The sequence below is a fragment of the Salvia splendens genome, chromosome 7, assembly GCF_004379255.2.
Source record: "Salvia splendens isolate huo1 chromosome 7, SspV2, whole genome shotgun sequence".
NCBI lineage: Eukaryota > Viridiplantae > Streptophyta > Magnoliopsida > Lamiales > Lamiaceae > Salvia > Salvia splendens.
This window is the reverse complement of record NC_056038.1, coordinates 10,979,353-11,000,709: the sequence shown is the minus strand read 5'-3', so window position 1 is coordinate 11,000,709 and position 21,357 is coordinate 10,979,353. Positions and strand designations below refer to the sequence as shown.

At 41.8% G+C, this 21,357-nt stretch overlaps 1 protein-coding gene across 1 annotated transcript; it reads right to left on the bottom strand.

Moving 5' to 3' along the window:
• Positions 1-15,764: 15,764 nt before the first annotated feature.
• Positions 15,765-16,679, bottom strand: LOC121810384. The gene has a single exon (XM_042211168.1). The coding sequence runs from the start codon at positions 16,677-16,679 to the stop codon at positions 15,765-15,767; it is 915 nt and encodes a 304-aa protein (XP_042067102.1).
• Between the last annotated feature and the right edge of the window lie 4,678 nt (positions 16,680-21,357).

Here is a 21,357-nt window from a genome sequence, read left to right as displayed (position 1 = left end):
CAACATACTAGCTATTATTATAATGTAATATCTAGAAAAGAAAATAGAAGTACAAATAATTACATAACTACAAGAACTAATTTCATAACAAAAGAAAAGAAAATGTGAGTTCAGAAATAAAACATTAGAAATGCATGTAAAAGTACAATAAAAAAAACATAAAAAGCAGAATAAGTATTACTCCCTCCGTCCCATAGTAGATGTCACACTTTCCTTTTTAGTTTGTCTCACAAAAGATGTTACATTTCATTTTTTTGGAAAAAGTTCCCTCTCACATTAATATAAATATAATATTTTCTCTTTCTACTTAACATACAAAACAACATCTCCTAAAATCCCATGTCAATCTCCAAGTGTGTCATCTATTATGGGACGGAACACGGGAATAATAGGTAGAAATGTCAAGCCAGTTGCCACTAGAGGCACTAGAGCAAACATGATTCATGTAAATCCATACTAAAAGTTATATTAATATTATCAATTTTGGAGATACAGTTATACCCCTCTTGTTTCTACCTAGATACGCCATTGGTCATGGTATTATTTCTTGTGACTTTCTACATTACTCATTAAACACAATTTGATACTATCAATCATATGTTTACAAGTTTTCCTAAAAATCACATGTATATGAAAACTATATACCACCACATGTTTAAGTGCATATCCAAAATCGACTTTTTAGCCATAAATTATATAGGGGTGATCATTTGATTTTCCATTCATTTTTTAAAAACTGAATTGAACAGAAAATCAAAATTTTGGGAAAATTAAAATCAAATCTAATTGAATCATACGAAACACCAAACCTTAAAATCCGAATTAAGAACTACAAAAACTAATTTGAATTAAAAAAAATGAAAATCGTACCAAAATTCTGAGAAAAATAAGAAACCCAGAAATTATTTTTCCAATATTTACATAAAAATATCATATCAACCAATTTGCATATCCAATAAACCAACATAACTAGGGTATTTTAAAGTCTAATATATTATAGTATATAATATTATAATTAAATTCAGTTTTTCATTTTTTTTATTGTATGTAGATCTGAACTGAACTAAATAAAAAACCAAAAGTTTCTAAAAATATAAATTGGACCAGATAAAAATCCAAAAGAGCTAAACTATTTTTAAATTTCAATTTGATTCGATTCAAATATTTAATTTTTGAATATTTTACTTAGCCTTATATTATTATAATAGAAAGGAGGTTCATACTCAAATTAATACTCCATCTCAATTACTATGTTGATAGCAAAGGGGCAAAAGTCCCAAATAAATTTTTGAAAAAATACAAGAATCACCAAGTTAATCAATTTAAATTTCTGTACTACATACCTTTATTCCCGATCCTGATTAATACTCCATATTATTATTTCTCACCATACATTCATGCTGCAAAAGCAACAGCATCAATTCTCCTCTATATTCTTATAATCTTATCAAAGATAATCACTAGAACACGTATAAATACTAGAATTCCAAAAGATCAATTCGAAGCCAAATAATGAACAAGAATCCTTTATTCCAAAGATGTTCTATTTTCTCATCTCGATAGAATAGTGTTGTAGTATTAAAAAGTGACACTGTGACACGGAAGTTGCAACAAACCTGAAAATTGTTGAATATTATCATGTGCAATTAAATAATTAATACAAAGGTCCAAAAAAGAATAATTTCAGAGCAGCACCAACAATGGCATGGAGATGATTTCAACAAATTCTCTTACTTAAAAATCCTATCTATATTGTGATTCCACAAAACAGATAAGGAGATAGTCTTAAAAGGCAGATTCCATAAATATTTGGTTTAAAATTATGGACATTCTAAACTAAAGCAGGGTCTATGATAAAAAAAATATGAGGACCTTTGCTTCCATGTCTGCTCATTTTAGGGAAAAAACTACGTGTTTCCCACTAAATCTCTTGTTTAATAACCGCTAATCAAATTCCAAATACTTGGACTCGGTTTATATGCGTTCACCTTTTTAGAGAGGGCCAGATTTTGGATTCATCTTGAATTAAATGTAATTACTCCTACAAAGTTTTTCAAATTTAGATTAGGTTGTAACTTCAGTTGTACGGCAGAACTCGTATTGCTGCAATAGTGTGTTTTGATACACGAGATTAAACTTGTCCGAAGAAGTTAGCAAGATTAATTATGTCAAAAAAACTAATCCCTTCGTGACACTGTTCTGAAACTAAGTACTATGCTCAATCAAACTACATAATGAGACTAAGTCCTGTCTAATGTCTACTTGTCAAACTATGCAACCATGCGAGCGGTCGCAATGAGAGAGATATTAGAAATTGACCACTCACCCCTTAAAACGTCTTATAAGGGGGAGGATTATCCACACTTATATAGGTGAACTAGGATCGTTACCAAGTCGATGTGGGACAAGAATTATGAATTTTAACACGCCCTCTCACGTGTGGGCCAGAATGACACATCAGACTTCCATCACGTGGGTAGGCAAGAGAAGAGATAAAGAGATATAATCCATCATCGATTTGGACCCGCTCTGATACCATATTAGAAATGGGTCACTCACCCCTTAAAAGACCTTATAAGGGGGGAGGATTATCCACACTTATATAGGTGAGCTAGGATTGTTACCAAGTCAATGTGGGATAAGAATTATGAATTTTAACAAGATAGGTTATATTGTTGGATTTATTAGCATGACCTTTGGCCTTTCCGCTTGTGAGGCTTTGGCTTTTTGGTTGTTCGCAATCACCAATCACCATAGACCTTATATTGCGTGTTGATGGCGAGACCTTCCATGTTCTCTGTATGCTTGCATATAGACGTGATCTTAGAATATAAAGCCACACCCACACTTATCTTACAGCATTCCTTAAATGCACTGCGTCGATAATTCTGCCTACTTGGGGAAATTTTGCTTGTCGAAATCTTTCGTACCCTTTTGTTGTTTTTTGTTTAGATAATTTAGGATCCAATTTGTTTACTTTATTGACTCTCTCAAAATGATTTACCCTTTGATATTCAAATTTTATTTTTGTTATACTCTTAATTTTAAGAGTTGTCCCTTGCCCTTTCATGTATATATCTAGTCTAGTTATACTCGAGTTGTCCCTTATCCTTTCATGTACTATTCTAGTTATGCAGCTTTTAGCTTTAGTACTTTTAAGTCGATCTTTTCTAAGTTAATGAGACCATCCACTACGCGTCCCGCGACGAGCTCGCGTTTCGTCTCGGAGGGACGGGTCCTCCGCGGGACGCGTTGCGACGATCGTCCCGTCCCGAGCCGCGCGCCAGCCCGTCCCGTAGCCCGTACACGCGAGACACGGGACGCGCCGTCCCGCCACGCGCCTGGGCGACGTGTCGCACGCCCGATGCATGCGTGACGCCTACTCGCTGGTCCGCGAGTGGGCGTTGTCACGCTGACGCAATAATTCAATTTTTTTTAAAAAAAATTGAATTTTTTAAAAAAAATACTTTTTATTTATAAAAATTGTTTTTATATTTAAAAACAATTTTTACAAATAAATAAATACAAGAAATTCGTAATAGCCAATATATATCTGATGGGCTTGCGAATTTATGAAACTCATTCTTGATTGTCTCTCTTTTATAGAGAGATCCTTGAATGTTTTATGTTTCACTTTCGATGTGGGACAAACTCATTCTTGGTTGTCTCTCTATTATAGAGAGATCCTTGAATGTTTTATGTTCCACTTTCGATGTGGGACAAACTCATTCTTGGTTGTCTCTCTATTATAGAGAGATCCTTAAATGTTTTATGTTCCACTTTCGATGTGGGACAAACTCATTCTTGGTTGTCTCTCTTTTATAGAGACATCCTTGAATGTTTTTTGTTCCACTTTCGATGTGGGACAAACTCATTCTTGGTTGTCTCTCTTTTATAGAGACATCCTTGAATGTTTATGTTCCACTTTCGATGTGGGACAAACTCATTTTTGGTTGTCTCTATAAAATTGTATTTTAAATTATGTCATTTTTATTTTTTTAGGATTTTAAGTTGTTTTTTTTTATGTTGTAATGTTATTTTATTTTTTTAGAATTTTAATTATGTCTTCATTTTTTTTTAATTTTAAGTTGTAATGTTGTTTTAATTTTAATAAAGTGTGTTTGTTTAAATTGAATTGGGTTGAAAAAAAAATTATAAATGAAATTGAATGAATAGTAATTAAGGGACGGTATAGAGACGGTTAAGAGACGGAGCGTTGCAGGTTCCGTCCCTTAGTTAAGGGATGGATGAAAAAAGGACAGTGGGGCCCTCAAATAGTGCTCAAATAGTAGTTAAGGGACGGTTTAAGAGACGGTATAGAGACAGCGTAGTGGATGGCCTGAGTCGTCTTAGGCCATCCGCATCGCGTCTCGATGCTGTCTCTATCCTGTCTCGGAGAGACGAGACGGCATCGAGACAGCGATGCAGCCATCCATCTCGGTCTCGTCTCGGCGGGCGTCTCGGCCCGGATGGTGGGTTGGCGAGCGCTGGCGCTAGGCGTGACGCCCACTCGCCGGCCCGCGAGTGGGCGTCGTCATGTCGACGCAATAAATATTTTTAAAAAAAATTCGATTTTAATAAAAAAATAAAAACTAAAAAACGGTAATATTACCGTTCAACGGTAATTTTTAATTATTTATTTGTTTTTTCTTTTTTTATTCTATAAATATTCCTCTTTCATTCTCATTATACACACAAACACACATCTATTCTTCTCAATTCATCTCTCTTTTCTCTCCAATTTTCATCTCAACTCTCCAATTTTTATCTCAAAATGTCCGGCGACGGAAACTCTGGCTGCTCCGGCGGCTATGACTTGAACACGTTTGGCGACTGGGGGGCATGTACAATGTCTTGGGTGCTTCCGGTTCCGGTTTGTCGACGTCGGGCACCCAAGGCTCGTCGACGCCGGCGGCGTACCAACCACCCTATTTTGATGTGGATGCATACTCTCGTCCCTCCGCCCCGTGGTATGGGCAATCGCAGGGATTATCCCAAATTAGGAAGGATTTTCCGGATGAACCCAATCCGGAAGGAGGACAAGGCGGTGGAAGCTCTGGGGGTCGCGCATTCGACGCCGTGGAGGAAGAGGAGGAGGCGGCCGAGGAGGAGGAGGAGGATGTAGGCCGTCATCCATACAGCCGCAGCGACACGATGACTTTGTTCAACGCTTGGGTCAGCGTCTCGTACGATCCCATCGTCGGGAATCAACAAACCCGCAAGTGTTTTTGGAAAAAGGTCATCGACGCCTACAACGAGAACAAGCCAAAGGGGTCCCGCCGCCGCACCATGAAGATGCTCCGCAGTCATTTTGACCGAGTCGACAGAGATGTCAAAAATTTTTGCGGGATCTACAAGAATAAAGCGGCGAATTACCAAAGCGGAGCTAGTGGAGCCGGCATTCTGAGAGCGACTATGCGAGTCTTTTTTGACGACAACAACAAAGAATTCAAACATGTCGATGTCTGGGAGGCGGTAAACGATGTTGAAAGGTGGGCTGGCTGTGTCCAGTCCAGCACGGGCTCGAGCTCGAAACGCACGAAGCACACAGCGGGTGGCCAATACTCGTCTAGTGAGGGCGGGTCAAGCAACGCCTCACAAGAGGTTGAGGGCACGACCACCGATGCAGGGGGCTCCTCCAGTGGGCGTCGTTGGCCGCAAGGGACCAAGGCGGCTAGAGGGAGGAGGGGCCGAGGCGAATCAAGCCAGGCCGGCTCGGTCTCGGGCTCGAACACCCTATTGTCCGTGTACTTGACCGCCACGATGGTTGACACTTCCCGCATGACGCCTCCCCAATATCAAACCCATCTTGCCAGAATTGAGTAGATGGCAAGACAAATTGGTATTCCGCCTACAGGTGGCTTGAGTGCACCGCCACCGCCTTCGGGGGATGATTCGCCAGCGGAGTAGTTTTTAAGTGTGTAATTTTTAATTTTTAGTATTTTAAATTATGTCTTTTTTATTTATTTTTTAAGATTTTAATTATGCATTTTATTTAATTATGCAATTTTTTTTATGATTTTAAATTGTAATTTTATTTTATTAATGAAGTGTGTTTTTATTAATTGAATTTGTTGGAAATAAAAATAAAAAATGAAATTGAATGAATAATTAAGGGATGAGATGGTTAAGAAACGGTTAAGAGATAGAGGGATGCATGTGCTGTCTCTTAGTTAAGAGATGGGGTGAAAAGTACAGTGGGGCCCATGAATAGTGAAGAGATGAGACGGTTAAGAGACGGATAAGAAACATGGATGCGGATGACCTTAGTCTTAGGAAGTCAAGTCGTAGCCTTGAGAGAATGTCATTTACTATATCATGTATGTCAAGCCAAGTTCAATTTACTTGTTTTTCATTTTGTCTTTGACCTTAATTACTTCTCACGCCTTAGCTACCCAACTCAAGAGAGTTAGTCGTATCTCATCCGAAATCAAGATGTGGGGTACCGCCCAACTCCAAGACATAAAAGCATCCCCATCACTACTCGATGGGGCGGACGGCGTCCGTGATGGCACGGCGCTGCTCGATATATCGAGCACGTCTGTGCCGCTGAGCAGGGCGACGTGGCAGCATTCTATTGGCCAACGACATTGCCGTTGGCTTTTTCTATTTTTTTAAAAATTTGAATTTAATTTAAAAATTATATTTAAATAAAAAAAATATTTTCCCACTTCCCAATAAATTATATCCGTTTTCTCTCCACTTTTACTTTATTTTTCAATTTTCCCCAAAATTCACATTTTTCATCTATAAATACCCCTAATTTCCACACAAAATATTTCACACCACACTATACAATTCTTATCAAAATTCTCTCATCAATTCTCAATCTTTTCACTCTTGCAAAAAAATGTCCGGCTTCGGCGATCACTCCTCCGACTCCCGCAGATGGAACCACGAATGGTTCAACCCAACACCATTCCCTCATCCGGATACGGAATTCTTTGCCCCTCCTCAAACCCAAGGTTCTCAAATTCCGGGTTGCATCGGCCTTATCCGGTGGACGAGAAAGATGCCACCGATGGGCGATACGGGTGGACGCCCGAACAAGGATCGGGAGGGATCGGCGGCTCCCAAACTCCGGAGGACAACCCCAGCACTCCTCGTCCTCGTCCTCATCCTCGTAGTGTTCCTACTCATAGTCGTGGCGGTGACGTTCACGTCCGCACCGCGTACACTCCGCCAGAGATGGAGAAGATGTTCAAAGTCTATTTCGAAATATCCGAATATCCGGAAACCGGCACGAACCAAATCTCCCAGAGAGGTTTTGGTGGCGCGTCTCTCGCCGGTACAATGCCAACCGACTGGAGGGAACCATCGAGCGCAACGAGAGTATGGTTTTCAATGCCATCTTCAAAGCCAACAAAGAAATCCAAAAGTTTCAAGGGTATTACCTCCAGGAACAACGGTTGGCGGGGAGCGGCATGAGCGAGACCGACATCATCACGGCCACCATGTCGACCTACCATTCCATGCATTACAAACCATTCAAGCACCTCGGCGCTTGGCAGTAGGTGCGTAGAAATTCGAAGTATAGGGGAGGCTTATCATCCTCCTCCAGCAAACGGTCGAGGTCGTTATCCCTATCCGACGGCGGCTCCGATGAGGTGGCTAGCCAGCTTTCCGGAGCTAACTTGGGTAGCCCCGACGCCGGCACGAGCAGTTCCCAACGCCGGCCGCAAGGAAGGAAGAAGGCGACGACCAACCGCCATCGCGTCGAGACTCCATCCACCCCGCTCCCTTTGTGCCACCTCAACCCCCTACCAACTCGTTGTGGACCCTTTTGGCTCAACTCAATTTGGCCGATAGGTCTCGGATGACTCCCGAGCAACTTGATTCACATTTGGCAATGATATGGGTCTCCGGAAAATATTGGGGATATGGCAGATGACTAGTCTTCCACGGGGGTATTTTTAATTATGTAATTTTTAATTTGTAGAATTTTAATTATGTAATTTTTAATTTTTAGGACTTTGATTATGTAATTTTTATTTTTTAGGATTTTAATTATATACTTTTTAATTTTTTTTGTAATTTGTAATAGTATTCCGGGTATTTTTAATGCATTTTAATATTGTGGAAATATTTTTATTTAAATTGAATAATAGAATGGTGGGACCTTGAGCATGTTCTTGCGGAATAGTATGAATGTGAGTGTTGTGCTCTTGGAGAAGAGTAGAGAGTAAAAAATGAATAAAAGTGGGTCCGGACCCACTTTCATGCTCTCTTGTCTAAGAGTATGGAGGTCTAAGGCAATTTGCAACATCACGTAACTCTTGTTCTCTGCAGATTTGACCCTGCTTACTTTATACTCTATAGAGTCTGAACCATCAGAAATTTTGAGGCACTAGTTTGGAAGCTGGCAACAACCTTAGGCCATCCACAATAGGAATAGCCCAGCAATAGCCCAGCCATAGCCTAGCCACTGCCACATCATCAGCACTAAAAATCCTCCTGCCACATCATAAATAGCCCAGCCATAGCCTAGCCACATCATAAATAGCCCAGCCACATCAATAGCCACATCACTAATAACAATTATATAAAATGACATAATTAACAATCACACAATATACGGAATTTAATTTACGAGACATATACGGGAAAAGTTTAATAATACTATTAAAATTTAAAAAAGTACAATAATTTAAAAAAAGTAAATTAATTTTTAAAAAAAATACATTAATAAAAAAGAGTGACAATTCACTCCTCGTCTCCGTCGTCGTCGCCTCCGTCGCTGTCGCCTCCGTCGCCACCATCGCCGCCGCCACCATCGTCGTCGCCTCCGCCGCCTACGCCGCTGCCGCCGCCACCGGTCTCCCTCCGTATAGCCTCCAACTCGTCCTGCAGGCTCATGAGCAAGGTTTGAAGCACGCTCTTCTCCACGGGATCCGTCGCCACCCGCCATTCGGCCATCGTCTTGATCAACTGAGCGCGCGTTTGGGCGCGAGCGAAGAATTTGAGCTCCTGGGTGGATTGGCCAAGGGGGGATGCCGACTGGACCTCCTGGGAAGCCCCGGCGTTCCCTCTCGCCGCCTGCTGAGCGCGCTTGCGCCCAATCGGGCGAGGTCGGCCACCGACCGAACGCGGCGTGGGGAACTCCTGCGTCGTCTCGGGGAGGTCGTGGGAACCTCCGCTGCTGCCGCTGTAATCGCCGGTGTAGTTCAGTCGTTGCTTCTTCGGCCAGCCAGAGTCGACACCTACTCGGAACTTCTCGGACTCGCTCAGTACAAGATAGCAGTTCCAGTAGGTGAAGTCCTTGTATAAACCCTTCAGTGGGAAGGCTTTCTCCGCTATTCTCCTGCAGTCATCCTCCGTTTGGCCACTGCTCATCATGCGGAGTGCGTTGGTGTACAAACCCGAAAATCGGGAGACCGCCGCCCTGATTCGGTTCCAGCCCTTCCGGCAATCCTCCCCGTTGCGGGGCCTCCCCTCCGGGCAAAATCTCTGGTAGGCTGCTGCTATCTTGCCCCACATGTTGACGATCCTTTGCTCGTTCGAAACGAGAGGATCGTCGCAAACACTCACCCACGCCTTGCTGAGCGCGACGTTCTCGTCGTCCGTCCACCTCCTCCGTACCTCCTCCTCACCCGGCTGCGACGACTCGCCGACCTTCTTCTTGCCCTTCTTCTTTGGGGCGCCACACCCCGGCACTGCCCCTCCCCTTGAACTAGAGTCTCCGGAGCTCCGAGAGTATCAAACCCCAACTCATCTAAGGAGAAACTATCAAACCCCCAAGGGTGTTTGGGTCGATGTGTGCGAAGACCCAGTCGAAAAATCAAAACTGGGGCGATAGACATCCCCCGCCGTCGCCGGGGACCCCCCAGGAGTCCCCTGTGTAGCCGGTACGACCCCCGGAGTCCCCTGTGTAGCCGGTACGACCCCCGGAGTCCACTGTGTCGCCGGTACGACCCCCGGAGTCCGCTGTGTCGCCGGTGCTCCCCCGGGCATCATCTGCATCCCGGGTACCTACCCCGGTATCGGCGGAAACCCCCCGGCGGACTCCCCCCCATTGGGGCCCCGGGCATCATCTGCTGCCACGGGTACATGTTGTAGTACCCGGGCACCTGACCCCATCCACTTCCCACAGGGATCGTCGGAGTTTGTGACCCGCTACTCCCGGAACTAGGCTCGTTGTTGAGATCCATTTCCCGTTGTTGATCTTGAACAGAAATTAAGATAGAAAGAGTACTCGTTAAAATGACGAGCAAAGCGCGTATATATAGTGTTTCGGAAAAAAAAATTAATTTTCGCGCTAGGCGGTGCGCTGGGCGATCCGGGCGCTGCAATAGCGCCGAACGGACCGCCCAGCCGACCGCCCAGCGCCACATAACCGCCCAGCGCTGCGCGGTTTCTCTCTCCACTCAGCCGCTGGGCGGCTGCAATAGACCGCCCAGCGCCGGCGCTCGGATGGGCGGTCGATGGGCGCCTATTGTGGATGGTCTTAGAAACGGATATCTTCACGCTGCCCGATTAGCTTCACTAGCCCAGCCCAGTTTACATAATATTTCCCAAATAAGAAAATTAAGGTGCATGCAAAACAATTGTTTTTGAACATGCTTTTCTCTCATACTAATTCTTATGTAAAAATCCATTAATTACAATCTGTTAACATGACTAGCACAGTCTTTTTATCGCTAGCAAATATGGGTTGTTCGGTTTGCAAGATTATATCCTGGATTAAATATGTTGTGCGTTTGGTTCATGAGATTCAATCCCATAATTCAATCCTAGATGAATAATCATGGGATAATTAGTCATAGCTAATCTCATATGACTAAATTAATATCACAACTCAATCCTAGATTGTATGTTGATATTATTTTATCTAGGAAACCGAACCCCACCATAAAGTTCACAAATAATGTATTATAAGGACCACAAATATATATAGATATCGAATCTAAATAAATTTTTCAGAAAAACGATTCAGTCGAGCAATAATTGATTAGAGTAATAGCCAAAACATAAATAAAACCTGTTGAATCCAAGTAGCATTTTTAGTTACAGATTAATTTGATTTTTTTTATTGAACTTAATTTAGAGTTGACTACTGCATTATCATACTCATGTAATCATGTTTTACAAATCACCCAGCATATATATATATAGAGGTTAGTGATCAAGATATAACTAATCTTAAGTGTGTAACTAGAGAACAAATCTCAGTCACACATCATCTTAATCCAATGATTAATAAAAGTACACATTATTAGTTAATAAAAATAGCAGGGGGGTATTTTTGGAAATAACCGATTTGTGTAAATTTGCAGGTACGTGGATCATGTATTGGCGAGCGAGAGGGAGAAGATGAAGTGTTGCAGCATCGAATACATGATCCTTGAATTCTGATTTCTTAGTCAGAAATTTTAATAACAAAAATACCAGTAAAGAATGAATCATTGCACCGACTGTATTGTGAAAGAAACAAAGATATGAGCTCCAACAATGAATCCGGCCTCCGCTCAATAGCCGAAAGACTACGCCGTCACGACAACACCAATTCTTCACCAACTGCCGGCGAATTGGAGACTAATCGAGCTGCGGTTTTGATCTGCTTGTTCCAAGGAAAAGACGGGCATAATCGCGTTCGCCGCAGCAAACTCGCAGCAAAACGACAACATCCTGCACCAATTTGTTCAAATATAAGCAGATCAATGGAAGCTGATTCTGGAGAAAAAAAACAGAGAAAATATTTTGGAGATTGAATGTGCATATCTTAATTTTTATTACCTCAATTACAAATATAAAGATAAAATTAGTAATACATAAATTTATTATCACATAACCAGATAAGGTTTTTTGTAAATTCAGTAATCATGTAGAACAGTGACAATTTTTTCACAAGTTAAAGTAGATAAAATATTTTATATTCATAACTATCTATAATTAAGTTCAATGAAGTTAAGAAATTAACAGCATGAGTAATTTCAAGGATGGTACCTTATCAAGTTATGCCTCACTTCCTTCAGGCAACGTAATCAAACGAGTCTTGGAATCGTACACCAATGATCTTACTTCATTGTTGTTTACAAAACACATCACTCTTAGCATGATCTTACTTCACTGTTGTTTACAAAACACATCACTCACTGTTATTTACAAAACACACCACTCTTATTATGATTTTACTTCACTCTTGTTCACAAAACACATCACTCTTATTATGATTTTACTTCACTCTTATTTACAAAACACATCACTCTTATTATGATTTTACTTCACTCTTGTTCACAAAACACATCACTCTTATTATGATTTTACTTCACTCTTGTTCACAAAACACATGACTCTTATTATGATTTTACTTCACTGTTATTCACAAAACACATGACTTTTATTATGATTTTACTTCACTCTTGTTCACAAAACACATCACTCTTATTATGATTTTACTTCACTGATAAGGTTCCTTGTGAGGGAAACCTTCCATGTGCCCAAGAAATACCCAAAGCGGTGTTTGATTTCAATTTTTTTGTGTTTTCAAAGATAAAGTAAAGATAAAGAGCCTAGCCTCCAAAAACTAAACTCAAAATGGTTTTGGATGGAGAGAAAGAAGGTGAGAAGAAAGTGTAAAGAAGGAGGAATCCTCTTTGAGGACCTATGACCTCCCACAAAAAGATGTGGGCAACCCTAGGCTACTTTCACCCAAAGCAAATACTCCATTGGCTCCACATTCATGACTACACAACCATAAATGCATACCTATACTTGATTTAGACAAATGAACATAAAACAAGCAACCTACAATGTAGGAATTTGGATAGAAATCTCACATGGGAGATGCTCTCAAAGGAGTCTTCATAATAACATTCATCAAAGTCTGCCCTTAAAGTCTTACAAAGAGGATATTTATAGTTAGGGTTGGAAACCCAAGAAAAGGGCTAAAAAAACAAGGAAAAACGGCTGTAAGAGTTGAATCGCCCGGCCGGGCGTTTTGGGAAAGTGAAATCGCCCGGTCGGGCGAACTTTCTGGATTCGGCGCTGCTTCTTCAAACGCCCGGTCGAGCGTTCTGGGATGGTGAAATCGCCCGGTCGGGCGAACTTTCTGGACTGTGGACGATGCTCAGCGCACAAACGCCCGGTCGGGCGTTTTGGAGGTGTGGATTCGCCCGACCGGGCATTCCATCTGCCTCCTCCATTCCCCTCCTAATGAAGTTTGAAACGCCTTCCCGAAGCCTTTGTCTCATTGATCTCGTGACGGGCCTTGCGGGCAGCTTAAGGGGAGTCGTGGTCGGGTCAGCCCGGGCCTTGGACTTCCCGTTTGTATCATCCTCTCCCTCTTGAGAAGGATTTGTCCTCAAATCTGGGTCGTCCCCTACAAAATCAAACGGGCTCAAGTCAGCCACATTAAAAGTACAACTCACGTTATACTCACCGGGAAGATCAATGATGTAGGCATTGTCGTTCACACGCTCTACGACCATAAATGGGCCATCCCCTCGCGGGGCAAGCTTGGATCTTGCTTTGTCGGGAAAACGTATTTTCCGAAAGTGTACCCACACCCAATCTTCGGGGTTGAACAACATTTTCTTTCGCCCTTTGTTCACCCTTTGAGCTACTTGTTCCCCCATCTTGCGGATTCGTTCTTGCACTCGAGTGTGCACGTCTTGTACAAACTTGGTCTTCTCCATCCCACCTACATCAACCATATAAGACAAAGGCAAATCGGCCGTGGACAAGTCCAACGGGGTGAGTGGATTGAAACCATAGACAACCTCAAAAGGGGATTGTTGGGTGGTGGAATGTATGGTCCTATTATAAGCAAATTCGGCTATAGGCAAACATTCTTCCCAAGAAGTTTTATTTTCAAAAACCAAGGCACGGAGAAGAGTTCCCAATGAGCGGTTTACAACTTCCGTTTGACCATCCGTTTGGGGATGTGCGGTGGTAGAGAAAAGGAGTTTGGTGCCCATCCTACCCCAAAGTGTTTTCCAAAAGAAACTCAAAAATTTGACGTCTCTATCACTTACAATAGTTCTCGGGACCCCATGGATTCTTACAACCTCCTTGAAAAATAAACTAGCAATGAATTTAGCATCACTTGTCTTCCGACATGGAATGAAGTGAGCCATTTTGGAAAACCTATCCACCACCACAAAGATGCTATCATTTTTCCGAGGAGACATTGGGAGACCTAGAACAAAGTCCATGGACAAGTCTACCCAAGGATGTGTAGGAGTAGGCAAAGGGGTGTAAAGACCATAATTGTTAGATTTAGACTTGGCTTGCCTACACTCTAAGCAACTACTACAAAACTTTTCAACATGCTTCTTCATGCAAGGCCAAAAGAAATGCTCACTTAGTATGTCAAAAGTTTTAAGCAACCCAAAATGACCCATTAGGCCCCCTAGGTGAGCCTCCTTAATCAACAAATTTCTCAAAGAGCTTGAAGGTATGCACAACCTATTCTCTCTAAAAAGATAGCCATCCAACTTATAGTATTTATCAAAAGCACCTTTTTCACAAGCTCCGTAAATAGAAGAAAAGTCATGATCATGGTCATAAAGGTCTTTAATAAACTCAAATCCAACATATTTGGAGGCACACATAGTAAGCACACGCTTTCTCAAACACACGGTATCACTCACAAGTAAAGTGCCATCATGCAAGGTCTCAAAAGGCTTCCTAGAAAGAGCATCGGCAACCACATTGTCCTTTCCCTTCTTGTACCTAATGACATAGGGAAAAGTCTCTAGGAAAACACTCCATTTAGCATGCCTTTTATCAAGTTTGTGTTGACCTCCTAAGAACTTAATAGACTCATGATCCGTGTGTATCACAAACTCCTTGTGCATCAAGTAGTGTTGCCAATTCTCAAGGCAACGGACTATAGCATACAACTCATTGTCGTATGTGGGGTAGTTCAATTGGGCTTGATTTAGTTTTTCCGAGAAGTAAGCTATGGGCTTACCCTCTTGCATGAGAACTCCCCCGATCCCCACACCACTTGCATCACACTCAAGTTCAAAAGTTTTATCAAAATTAGGGAGTGCTAGTAAGGGAGCATGCGTGAGGTCATTTTTCAAAGTACTAAACGCTCTCTCTTGCTCCTCCCCCCACTTAAACTCAACATTTTTTTTGACAAGGTGGTTCAAGGGTGAAGCTTTTGTGGAAAAATCCCTAACAAACCTCCTATAGAAGCTAGCAAGGCCATGAAAGGACCTAACCTCACTCACATTCCTAGGTGTTGGCCATTCCCTAATGGCTCTCACCTTTTTCTCATCTACCCGCACTCCTTCCTTTCCCACAACAAAACCAAGAAACACAACTTCCTCAACACAAAAAGTGCATTTAGGCAACTTGGCATATAAAGTATGCATTCTCAACACTTCAAGCACATTCCTAAGATGACTAGCATGCTCTTCAACACTACGACTATAAATCAAGATATCATCAAAATATACCACCACAAATTTCCCAATAAAAGGACGAAGCACATGATTCATCAAATGCATGAATGTAGAAGGGGCATTAGTTAAACCAAAAGGCATCACAAGCCATTCATATAAGCCAAATTTGGTTTTGAAAGCGGTTTTCCATTCATCTCCCTCTTTCATGCGAATTTGGTGATATCCACTAGCCAAATCAATTTTAGAGAAACATATAGAGCCACAAAGATCCTCTAACATGTCGTCTAACCTAGGTATAGGATGTCTATATTTGATGGTGATTTTGTTAATTGCCCTACAATCTACACACATCCTCCAACTTCCGTCCTTCTTAGGTACAAGAATGACGGGTACGGCACAAGGAGATAGAGATTAACGAATTAGACCTTTGGCAAGGAGTTCCTCGACTTGCCTTTGTAGCTCTTGTGTCTCCTTGGGGTTCGCCTTGTATGCGGCCCGGTTTGGGAGTGATGATCCCGGCAAAAGGACAATTTGATGCTCGATCCCCCTCATGGGAGGGAGTTCACTCGGGAGTTCCTCCGGGAATACATCTTCAAATTCCTGCAACACACTTTGGACAATCAAAGGATACGGGTCAAGGTTAGTAGCTAAGCACAAATCCTTACGGACCACGAGGAGAACGGAGAGGTGATTGTTTAGTGCCCACCCAAGGTCGGTTTTACTAGCTATCAAACATTCCTTTCCCCCTCTTGTTTGTGGGTGCTCTCCTTTGGGCACTTTTATTTTTCTCTCACCACCCCCACTCTCACTTGGCTTTTTTAGCTCACATTCTTCTACTAGCCTTTTTTCCCTATCTCTCTCTCTTTCCTTTTGTAGATGTTGGCTAGCCTCAAACACGGCACTAGGTAGCAATGGCTTCAAACGAACCTTCAACCCGTTGAGCATGTAGAAATACTCATTCGTGAAGCCATTTTTGTAGGCCCTTCTATCAAACTCCCATGGCCTCCCTAGCAAAACATGACATGCCGTCATAGGAATGATATCACATAGGATTTCTTCCTCAACTTCCCCAATCTTCAATGGAACTTTGCATTGAGCCTTCACCCTCAACTCTCCGGAGTCCCCTAACCATTGCAATTTGTAGGGGTTTGGGTGTTTAAGTACCTTCAATCCCAACTTGGCCACCAACCGGTCACACACCACATTTGTACAACTCCCTCCATCTATAATGACCAAGCACGTCTTGGACTTCACCTTACACTTCATATGAAAGATGTTGCACCTTTGCTCCTTATGCTCCTCAAGGTTGGGTTGTACATTGAGCATTCAGAGTACAACCATTGCCCTTAAGGGTGTATCTTCTTCTTCGCACTAGAAAAAGCTATGTCGGTGTCCGGGCTCACTTCTTTAGTGCCCACACCCTCCCCATCTTCTTCATCTTCCTCACTATACACGCTACCATCTTGCCCGATAACCATTACCCGTTGGTTTGGGCACTCGCGTGCATAATGGCCATACCCCTTGCACTTGAAACATTGAACCTTCTTGTCTTCCATAGGGGCTATAGCTTTAATAGGTTGAGTACCCGGTAAAGCCTTCGCGATCGGCCTCCCTTGGGTGTTTGGATTGGCCATGTTTTCCACCTTCTTGCCGGGAGCACTCCACTTGCTAGTCCCCGTCCCTCCGGTTTGGCTAGACGCCCATTTAGCCCGGCTAGAAACCAACTCCTTACTTTGCCTCTCAAAAGTGTCGGCAAACCCAATCACCTCATCCAAGGAAATTCCCCTCAATGCCTCCACTTGCACCTTGTGCTTCAAGTTGATGTTAAGGCCATGGATAAATCGATCTTGAGTCGCCTCTTCTCGCTCCTCCACCCCTACCTTGCTCATCAATGATAGGAGTTCATAGTAGTACTCCATTACGCTCTTCGTCCCTTGCTTCAAATCTTGAAACTCCCCTCGAAGTCGGAGGAAATAGGACTTTGGTACAAAGGTAGTCCTCATGATCTCACACAACTCCGCCCACGAACCCACTTCCCCTCCCCTAACCATCCTTCTCCTCCTCATCGTATCATTCCACCATGTATCCGCATTGCCACGAAACTCGGCTATTGCCACCTTCACCTTATCACCTTCCGAAAAGTTATGGAGTGAGAAAATTTTGCTCATTTGTGACTCCCATTCCAAGTAGGCCTCGGGATCAAACTTGCCGTGGAACTCGGGAAATGTGTGCTTGATAGACTTGGTGGGATCATCATACCGCGGCTCCATCTCCCCCTCATAGTTTCTATATCTTCCATGCCTACCATTCCACCCATGGTGCCCCATGTTTCCATTCCCTCTTCCGCCCATCATGTTCCCGAACCTACCATTCCTATTCCCATTCCGTCCTCCTCCTTGTCCCCCACGCCCCCCATGATCGTACCAACCATATGACTCTTCCTCTCCATTACTCCCCTCGGAGGCATCATGATGTGTGTGATTGCTCCTAGGGGTGTTTGATCTTGATAGTCGCACGACCTTCAAAGCGTTGAGCTCGTCGTGGAGAAAAGTTTGGTTTTCATGGATGGATGCTTGGTTCTCCTTGAGTTCCTTCAAATCCCCGAACATAGCATCTTGAGTGACATGCATTGTGGTTTGGCCTTCTTTTAGATCCCTCAAATCCGTCATAATTTTTTCCATCAAGTTTTTCAACTCATCCCCCGCCACACTAAGACTCGTGCTCGCACCCGGTTGCGGATCCCCCATCGTGGTGGATCTAGTACGAGGTGGCATTCACAATGGTACCTACAATAAGAAATAAAAATAAACTAGGATCTAGTCCTAAGGGTTAGTAAAATCCACACTCACACACACAAGAAGGGGAGATTTTAGTAAGAACTCACTTCCCAATTGGTAATCCCACCCCCAATTCACTCACCAATGTCACTCGGAAAAAGGCTTAGAATATAGTGAGGGCTAGGTTCACTCACTCTCAATATCCAACTTCCAAAATGCAAGTGCTAAGACAAATCAATCAAGGTATACAAATAGGCAATATAACCAAGCAAGTAAAGCCAATCAAGCATGTGAAAGTAAGGTTCAATGCCTAAGGAAGCTAACAAAGAAACTTAGTTGAGCTGAAAATTTATGTAACTCTTGGCTGATCTTTAGGAATTTTTTTTGATATGGCTACCCAACCCCAAAATTGATGAAACTTAGTAGATAACAAGATTAAAGGGTTTAGAATGAGGGAAAAATATCCCCAATATAGCAGGTTATCAAGAGGACCCTCAATTTTACGTTTTCCCCAAATCTGTCAAACTAGGGCACAAAACAGGGCAGCAACTTCACACATTAATTTGACCTATCAAATGATGGAATTTTTGGCTGAGATTTTTCAGGAAAATAGTTCATATCTCAAGGTTCATGCACACCAAAAATCAGCTCAATCCTACAATAATTGACCAATAAACAAGCAAAGGCTAAAACAAAAGAAATAAGGAAAAACAAGGAAAATGAAATTTCATAGAGGTTTAAAATCAAACACTTGGTAGGCACCTAGGCTCTGATACCAAATGATAAGGTTCCTTGTGAGGGAAACCTTCCATGTGCCCAAGAAATACCCAAAGCGGTGTTTGATTTCAATTTTTTTGTGTTTTCAAAGATAAAGTAAAGATAAAGAGCCTAGCCTCCAAAAACTAAACTCAAAATGGTTTTGGATGGAGAGAAAGAAGGTGAGAAGAAAGTGTAAAGAAGGAGGAATCCTCTTTGAGGACCTATGACCTCCCACAAAAAGATGTGGGCAACCCTAGGCTACTTTCACCCAAAGCAAATACTCCATTGGCTCCACATTCATGACTACACAACCATAAATGCATACCTATACTTGACTTAGCCAAATGAACATAAAACAAGCAACCTACAATGTAGGAATTTGGATAGAAATCTCACATGGGAGATGCTCTCAAAGGAGTCTTCATAATAACATTCATCAAAGTCTGCCCTTAAAGTCTTACAAAGAGGATATTTATAGTTAGGGTTGGAAACCCAAGAAAAGGGCTAAAAAAACAAGGAAAAACGGCTGTAAGAGTTGAATCGCCCGGCCGGGCGTTTTGGGAAAGTGAAATCGCCCGGTCGGGCGAACTTTCTGGATTCGGCGCTGCTTCTTCAAACGCCCGGTCGGGCGTTCTGGGATGGTGAAATCGCCCGGTCGGGCGAACTTTCTGGACTGTGGACGATGCTCAGCGCACAAACGCCCGGTCGGGCGTTTTGGAGGTGTGGATTCGCCCGACCGGGCATTCCATCTGCCTCCTCCATTCCCCTCCTAATGAAGTTTGAAACGCCTTCCCGAAGCCTTTGTCTCATTGATCTCGTGACGGGACTTCCGGGCAGCTTAAGGGGAGTCGTGGTCGGGTTAGCCCGGGTCAAAACACATCACTCTTATTATGATTTTACTTCACTCTTGTTTACAAAACACATCACTCTTATTATGAATTTACTTTACTCTTGTTTACAAAACATATCACTCTTAGTATGATTTTACTTCACTCTTGTTTACAAAACACATCACTCTTATTCTGATTTTACCTCACTCTTGTTTACAAAACACATCACTCTTATTCTCATTTTACTTCACTCTTGTTTACAAAACACATCACTCTTAGTATGATTTTACTTCACTCTTGTTTACAAAACACATCACTCTTAGCATGATTTTACTTCACTCTTGTTTACAAAGCACATCACTCTTAGCATAATTTTATTTCAATGTTGTTTACAAAACACATCACTCTTAGCATGATTTTACTTCACTCTTGTTTACAAAACACATCACTCTTAATATGATTTTACTTCACTATTATTTAAAAAAACATCACTATTACAATGATTCAGTTTTTTTAAGTAATACTAAATGCTCAAGCTAAAAAATTAGTATAAATGCAGTTTATAGTATAAACAACAACAACAAAATAAGTAATGAAATCAATATAATAATAACATCAAAATTGGTAAGAACTTACGGGCAATATGATTTGGAGAAAATGGCAATTTTATACTACTTATCCTAATTAACATCAAATGCACAGTATGAATATCTAATAGTGTGATACACACTGTTAGAAGTCACACATAAAAATGTCGAATGAATATTACAAACCGAAAAAGAATTTCAAAAACCCCAAACACAGCAATTCAACTGATCCAAACCCCCAAACACCGCAAATCAATATATATTACATACACACTCCGCCATAGCCTAGAAAGGAAAATAAAAACTCAGGTCCTGAGCGTCGCGCCGACGACGAACGAAGCTACGGCTACGGCGAGCGACGGAAGCCAGCGCCGGTGCGGGACCTTCCTGCGCGGCTGAGCTACCGATGAGAGCGAAGACGGTTTCGGCAACCGCCATTGTCGCCACCAAAACTCTCTTCTGCGACACCGCCAACTGCGACGAGAAGAGGAGAAGAGAGAAGAAGAGAAGAAGACGCGACACGGTTTGAATTCAATTTTCAAAATTGGATTTAATTCGCTGTGCAATGACCAAAATACCCCTGACTTGTTATTATGGAGTAAATTTGTGATTGAGGGAGCTAATATCTCATTAAATTCGAAATTTAATATTAGCCCTTGATTTTTTTGATCTTGTGGCTATGATTTGTTCTCTAGTTATTTGCTTAAGGAGTGTTTGCCAATTGAGATTTTTTAGCCTAATTGAGAATTGAGATGGATTATTAGCCACTCATTTTTATTAAATGAGTGGTCCAGAATTTACCACATGAAAAATATTTTTACATTAATTAATTGTGAAAGGGCAGAATGGTAATTTCATCATACATTTTATTTAATAAATATTTTTTTATTTTTTAAAAAAAAATTAAATTTTTTTTTCGATTTTTTATTTTTTTTGTCAACTACATATACAATTCATGTCAACTACACACATATAATGTCAACTACATATACAATTCATGTCAACTGTACATATATAATGTCAACTACATATATGATTCATATCACCTATA